The sequence below is a fragment of the Aristolochia californica genome, unplaced genomic scaffold, assembly GCF_029961685.1.
Source record: "Aristolochia californica isolate CCGP_79_NKW_82.1479 unplaced genomic scaffold, dmAriCali1.0.hap1 SCAF_6, whole genome shotgun sequence".
In the NCBI taxonomy this organism is placed as follows: domain Eukaryota; kingdom Viridiplantae; phylum Streptophyta; class Magnoliopsida; order Piperales; family Aristolochiaceae; genus Aristolochia; species Aristolochia californica.
In genome coordinates, this window is record NW_027182257.1 from 39049032 (window position 1) to 39056544 (window position 7513).

Genomic DNA, 7513 nt, shown 5'->3' on the forward strand with positions numbered 1-7513 from the left:
GGCAAGGCCTCACAGTCTTAATTTCTCCCTCAGGAATACAATAACTAACTAAGTAGCAACTTAGATCCACAAAGGATTTTCAATAGCTAATCCATGCTATAGAGGCTTGTCTCAGTTTAATTGAGATGTGGCAATCTTGTCTTGCTTAGGTTTTACCTAGATTGCAAGGATTACTTGCTTACACATCAAACCAATATATAAAAGCCTCTCATGTTTGCAGGATGGAGCAATTTGGTTAAACGACTTACTTATACATGGTCTTATTTTCTTCTTTTCTTTTTCTGTTCTTCTTGCCTTCATTGGGTTGGTTGTTTAGACGTTTGAGCAAATAAAATCTAACATACCCTTTTCTTTTGTTTGATAAGTAGGGTAACCTGATTGAATAACTCTATTTTTCTTGGTCAACACTCTTTCTAGCTTCATCTTTGGAGAATTTGGTTGTAGATCTAAGAGGAGTTGACACTTATTTTGTCATCTATATTGTATTTCTTTAAGATATCTTTTATATATTTGGGTTATAAAATATCAAGTTTTTCATCAACTTGTTGTATTTGGAGTTCTAAGAAGAAATTTAATTCTCCATCATGCTCATTTCAAATTCACTTTGTATTTGTAGACCTAAATACAGTATCATCAACGTAGATTTGAACAACCAAAATTTGTGATGCCCTATTCTTGATATGTAATTTGTTGTCTACCTTCCCTCTAATGAAATCATTTTCATTCAAGAATAGACTTATCTTATCATACCACGCATTAGGTGCTTGTTTCAATCTATATAAAGCCTTTATGAGCTTCAATACGTGATTTGGTTTTGTGTGATCTTCAAAATTATTGGTCTCAAGATTCCCCTTGAGACAATTTTGATGATAAAAATACTTAAGTTACTAATAATGTGTATTAAGTATGTCTCTTAAGTAAAAAAAACTCATACAAAAGGGACAAGAAGATAATGCTAGAAAGCACATCTACAAAGAGGTCTAGTAGCACCATCTAACTGAGCAAGAGAACTCAGCACAACAAGGCAAAGCCATCCAATTGGACATCCCTCATCTTTTTAGACAATAGAGAAGAAAAGGCTTTTAGAAGTACGTTAACCCAAACATCTGAACAACAAACCAAGCAAATGTAGAAAAAGAAAGCAGAAAACTAGGTCATCTAAAGAAAATCATATGACTGAACCATCCCTATCTGAATGATTTGAGAGAGAAAGGGTACTATAAGTGCTTGTTTGGTCATTTGACTAACTGCACTAAAGAAGTGGGAGGAAGTAGTTTTATGAAGGTTGACTAACTAGACTGTCCCCATTTGATTGATAAGAGAGAAAACATATTATATTTGGAATCCTCTGCCCAAACGATGAAATGTCCAAGAAAGAAGCCAATTACATTCTAGGTTTTCATGCTTGAAAGAGCTAAAGTTGAGGTGAAGAAGAGTTAAGAAGAAGGAGAAAGAAAAAAAAGAGAGAGAAAGAAGAGCTTAGAAGGAGAGGAAGGAGAGAACTGAGGCTAGGATTGTGAACCTCAAAAGGAGAGCTTGAGTAAGAGCCTCTCCTCTCAATGATGTCTTATTTGTAATCAATGGTAGAAACCCTTATACATGATAAACATGAAAAAAAACTTAAAATACTTAGCAAATACAAGGTATGTCACTCAATCCCTTAATGACAAGATGTGTCATTTAGTGTTTTTTCAATACTCCCCCTCAAGTTGGTGCAAAAACATCAAACATACCAAGCTTTGTGCAAGTAGAACCAAGGGGTCTTTTGCGAAAATGTCTGTTTAGTTTTTGGAGGGAATATTTTGCACAGATATGACACCTACTTATAGCTTCTCTTGAACAAAATAGTAATAATTTGTGATGTACTTTATTCTTTCATAAAGAGTTGATTTGCCGCAATATGAATAACCGCTTGGTCATTGGAAGACCCAGTTCTATCATAAAAGACCTAAATAACAACAATTCACTTATCACATATCCTATTACCCTATATTCCACATTAGTATTGGATCAAGCCATTACACTCTGTTTTTTCCTTCTCCAAGTGACCATGTTATCTTCAATAGTGGTGCAATAAATTGAAGTAAATTTTCTATTATCAAGAGAACTAACCCAATCTGCATCTACAAAATCTTTCAATATTTTGGTGTACTCATGACATTTATATAATAAACTTTTATCTAGATTGTTCGCTTTGATTTGTGCTGCTGCTAGAGGACTTGATAGTTTGCTTTTGGCATAAACAGTTTTCTTCCCTCTTTGTGTCTAGTCAAATGTATAAAAAAAAAATTCTTATAGGGGCTTTATGAGTTACCAATCAACCTTAGTGTTTGTTATTATCAAAATTATCTTGATGGGATGTTGACCCCAACATTTCGATGACAAACACTCACAAGCATATAAAAATATAAGCTCACGTGAGCGTATATTCATAAACAAACATTTCTATTCGAAGTCCCCCTAAGTTTACTGTCATATGTGTTTGTATTTTCTATTCCACTCTAATTTGTTCAATCTAAGAATTCCATTGAGATTCCATAAAACAAAGGATGAGTCACTTTCGGCCTTTAGCATGCACCTTTGCTGCCAATAGGTAAGATGGACCAATGATGTGGGACCACTTAAGAAAAGATTACATATTAGATGCTTTGAATTCTAAACATGAATGACTTAGAACCAGCTTCAAAAGAGAATTAAACAAAGATTCCTTAGACTTCACCATGTCGTTTCTCAAACAACTCAATTAGGTAGCTTTTGTATATTAAATTTGCAAATCTAATCAAACCCTTTTGTGTCACTAAAGTGTCACAGTTGGAGAAGAGGAAAAAAGGGGGTCCCGTGGGACATGACTCGTTAAACGTGACAACGAACGTGGTCGCAATAATTGGACAGGAAATGATTTAGTAACATGTTTCTCGCAAGCAATTGGCATATATGTACACACTAACTTGAGGAGGGTTAAGAAAAGACGGGGTTTCCTTTTCTGGTTGCGAAATTGGTGAAATAGTGAGGAAAGCAAATGAGAATGGCGTCCATGTCAGTGACGACTCCAAAACGATGAAGCAAAAGAAGGATTAGAGGTCACATGCTAGGTGGTCCGGAAGACCCATATAGGAAATGAATAAAAGCCAAGCGCCCGATGTGACGCGCGACCTTAAAAGATAGCCTTCCATGGCGTCCCTCATGTGGTCCTGATCAGAATCACTTCCGGTCTCCGCCCGAGCAAAGATAAAGAGAACCGTCTTTGCAGATATATTACGATGCTGATGAGAATTTAAAAAAAAAAAACACGAAGAGAAATAAGAGAGAGAATCATTGAAAGGGAGATGGGATGACGGGATGGGCGATAAGAAGACGATGAAATAATGAAATAATTTTTATGGGAAGGTGTTTCCCAGACGGTGGTAGCTTTGACCCGCTGAGTGCTTTGTTGCTTAAGGGGAGACACCCGGAGCAACCCAACCGCCTCCCTGATAAATAAATCAAAACTACAAAGCGGCGTCGTTTCGTTCCCCGAAAAGAATCAAAAGATTACCAGAGTCGGTAGTGGCTTAGACAGGTAGTGGGAAAGCTAAGGAGTTGGGTTTTTCTGGAGAGAGCGACGGCGAGGACTGGCCACGGCCACAGTCACCGCTCTAATGCCGTTTGATTAACCCACCGGATGATGGAGATTTTTCGACAAGTGGCAAGAGTGGGAGGGAGGGAGCCAGCAAGTAGTGGGAGTGGGCCAGTGTTTTTACGTCGCGGAGTTCGATGCAAAAATGGGATATTGGGCAAAGTGCATGAATAGGAGAGAGAGAGAGAGAGAGAGAGAGAGAGAGAGAGAGAGAGTTAGAAGAGAGAGAGTGGAGTACAAGTCACGGTTCCATGAAGAAGCGGCAGCAGGTTTGGAGGTGATCGCGACTGCCCCCTTCTCGACAGCTGTCTTTAATAAATGCGCCACCTACTGCCCATACGTCGTCCGCCTTGGGAACTGCTTTTCCCATTTTACCCACCGCTTCTCCCCTCTCCCTCTAACTACTCTTTGTAAATGGGAATTGACGGCCCAAACGGAAAGCGACGGAGGCGTGGGTGCAAACGAGACAGGAGATAATAAGGGTTGGGTTGGGTTAGAGGTGATATAGGGTCTCTTTTAGTACGGCTTAGGTGTGGTTGCAGAGAAAACGATAGATGCTGCAATAATGACGGGTGTGGTAGCTTTACTAATTTGTCCGCAATGGTGCGAATGTTGGAGGCACGGGAAGCAGCAACAGCACTGCCTGCGCTAGCTGCAGCAGCGCTACCACCCATATCTTGATTATTTCATTACCTCACCTTCGAGGACGACCCACAGGTTTTGCAGATTTCAGATTTCACTTCTTCTGCTTCTCCTCACTCTCTGCCCTCGGCTTTCCTTTTCTTTGCATGACGTGAAACCTTGTTTCCTCGTTCAGAAAGTTAGCACACGACAAAAGCGAAACGAATTATTAAACAAGCCTGAGCAGAAGATTGCAGCAGTCGCGGGTGGTGATGACGACGGATAAGGGCGGAGGAGGAGGGGGAGAGCGCGATGTCACGGTTGTTCCGCCGAAGCTTGCGCGGACTGAAGCGTTTCCGTTTCGGATGCTATCGCATCCGTTTTGTACAGACAACGGGTTGGGACCCACGTATTGTAACGGCAGTTCGGGCTGTAAGCTCGGGGGAAGCGATTTACACTCTTACGATGGTGCTGCTGCTGCAACAGCAGCGGCTGTGACGAGGTCTTTGCAGCCTTTTCCGACTACCACTGCCGTCAGATCCCCAGGTGAGAAGTCTTATACTCTTTTATTTTCTCTGTGTCTTTCATTTAAAGCGTTTATATCGTTTGTCGGAGCGTTTGTCATTGGAAGGCGCCTGATTTCTGAAGGTTGAACTGCTCACCCACAAAGCGAGCAAGCAAGCCAGAAGGGATTTTTGTTTCCTTTAACAGCTGTTATTTATTTGCAGGGATGGCGGCATCTTTCCGGTTTCCCTTTACGTCGGCTCAGTGGCAGGAGCTGGAGCGCCAGGCTTTGATCTACAAGTGTATGATAGCTTCCGTGCCGATTCCTCCTCAACTTCTCATACCCAAAAACGTGCCTGACGCCTTTTCCTCTCAATCTCATCGTAATTTCCAAACAGTGATCATTTTTTTTCTGTCAAATTTGTTAAAAGGAGCCAGCGAACGATTTGACGAGCATTTTGGCCTTTTTCTCCTCCATCAACAGTTCCCCGGGCTTCCTGCTTCAATCTTCGCTCCTCCATCAATGCAGACCCAGAGCCTGGCCGTTGCCGGAGGACGGACGGCAAGAAATGGCGATGCTCGAGAGACGTGGCGCCCGAACAGAAGTACTGCGAACGCCATATGCACAGGGGTCGCCCCCGTTCAAGAAAGCCTGTGGAAGTACAGTCGCAAAGCAGCAACGCACGCTCGACCCCTTCTACCAACGCTTCTCTGACCTCTGTCTCTGCGAATTCTACTTTTCCCCACCTTCCCACTAGAACTGCAGCAGCTACTCCTCAACTTCCGAGTGGGCTTTTTGCAAGCAAGCTACCTTACCAAAATGCTGTTCCGACTGCCGCTTCTGACAGGGAACCCAGGCAAGTCGAGATTTTTTTTTTTGTTTTCCTCATAATTTTCCCAGGTTCGTTATATAGGTGAGGCCTTCACTTTCCTTGACCCTTTTTTTTTTTTTTTTATGTTTTCTAATTCGTTTCTTGTTTTGATCCCTCTTCAGGTACTTGGACTGGATGAGGGGAGGCGGAGATCACATGTCCGCCGACCAGCCATGGCAGCTTATGGAAGCGAAAGTGGGTCTTCGGAGTAGTAACAATGATGGCGGTGATAACCCAGTTCTGCAACCGGAGTACGAAGACAACCTGAATTTGAATTTCTCCGATTTTGGTAGTGCAGCTTCGGAGTCTCGGCAAAACGATCAGTGTTGCCTCTACCTCAACTCGGACCTCTCATCCTTAGAAGATCCTAATCGAAGAGATCCTCCCCGTCGATTCATCGATGCATGGTCGATTTCAGCAAGAGATGCAGCAACCACAGCAGCGGCCACTAATAATAGCAAGATTTGCATCTCTCCTGGTGGCAAACTTCCAATCTCCTCGCTTACGTTGTCAATGCCGAGCGGCAACGAGGAAGACTTTGATCATATCCAAATGAGTCTGAGCGTTACTGATTCGGAGGATCGCGAGAGTGTTGCAAGGCCGAACTGGAGTAACTCGGTTCCTTGGCTGGCCTCTCCGCTGGGGGGACCCCTGGGAGAGGTGCTACAGTCGAGCACCACGGCAGGATCCAACTCTGCTTCTCCACACGGAGGCTGCAGCAGCAGCGGCAAAAGCTCTTGCGGGGGGCTGAATCTCATGATCGAGGGATGGGCGGAGGGTTCGAGCCCCAGGGAGAGCCCGCCAAGAGTGGTGTCTTCTCCGACGGGCGTCTTACAGAAGACGTTGGCTTCACTTTCTGATAGCAGTGGCTGTAGCAGTCCGACGTTTGGCGCTGCTACCAAACCGGAAATTGCTCTTCAGTGGCTCAACAACCAGAGTTGAGGGGGGAAAAAAACGAAAAAATAACTTGTCCACCTTAAGAACAACCGAATTTTTTTTTCGAACTGTACCTTTTTTTCGTTTTGGGTGTGTATTTTCCCTTCTTCTGCTGTCCTTGTTCTTGCAAGTTTGTATTAGGAGTAAGGTTCTGAATCTAGGTAAAGGCAAAAAACAGCCAAACAGTTGTAACTGGAGGTCTGGTCTCCCATGAAGAATGAATATCTGACTTCTGGACACTACAATACGGACTTCTTCATGAAATTTCTAGTGTTGGTTCCATTTTTTAGGGAACCGGAGCCTGTTGTGGCGCTCTCTGACCCCTGATTTTGCTCGATGGGTAGAACTGATAAGCCTCCTTTATTGATCTGGTTTTTTTTGGTTTTTGAAGGAAGACGATGTGAAAAAACCATGAAACTCAGGTGATGCATGTAGTCGGATCTGATTACCTCACTGGATCGGAGATTAAATTGAAAGCCACTCGGAAGATTGCACAAGGGAGCCATTGAATTTCCCTTCCTGATGCTGAGAATATTTGTTAAAGTTGAATGCTAATCAATCCAAAGAGTTCTGTAAACACCCACCGAATCAATATTCACCTTGGGATAATTATTTGCCTAATTATATTTTTGTTAATATAATATTTGAAGAAATACAAGGGTATAGCCAAAATTGGTAATGACGATGATCTCAACTGTAATAATTATCTCATCACCCTCGAGTTCCTATAGAGCTTCAATGCCTGCCAATGCTCTAACGTATAGCGGCTTCCATGCTAGGGCTATTTGCAACAGAGGATGAAAGCTCGCTGACGGAGACTCGATCGATCTCATCAGTAGACCAGATAGCACCTTCAACCGGCACTTGCAAAAATTTATAGACGGAAAGTCCTGGGTAATGCCATTGATAGACGGAAAGTCCTGTATCAACCGCCGCAGTAACATCAGGTAAAACAATAGTTATC

General features: G+C 42.7%; 1 protein-coding gene across 1 annotated transcript; it reads left to right on the plus strand.

Moving 5' to 3' along the window:
• The first annotated feature begins 4201 nt into the window (after positions 1–4201).
• Positions 4202–7031, plus strand: LOC137935182 (growth-regulating factor 4-like). The gene is made up of 5 exons (XM_068779871.1): positions 4202–4333; positions 4434–4783; positions 4966–5124; positions 5226–5598; positions 5736–7031. Exons 2-5 carry the CDS (start codon positions 4510–4512, stop codon positions 6553–6555), a joined length of 1626 nt encoding a protein of 541 aa, XP_068635972.1. The 5' UTR covers positions 4202–4333; positions 4434–4509; the 3' UTR covers positions 6556–7031.
• The last annotated feature ends 482 nt before the right edge of the window (positions 7032–7513 follow it).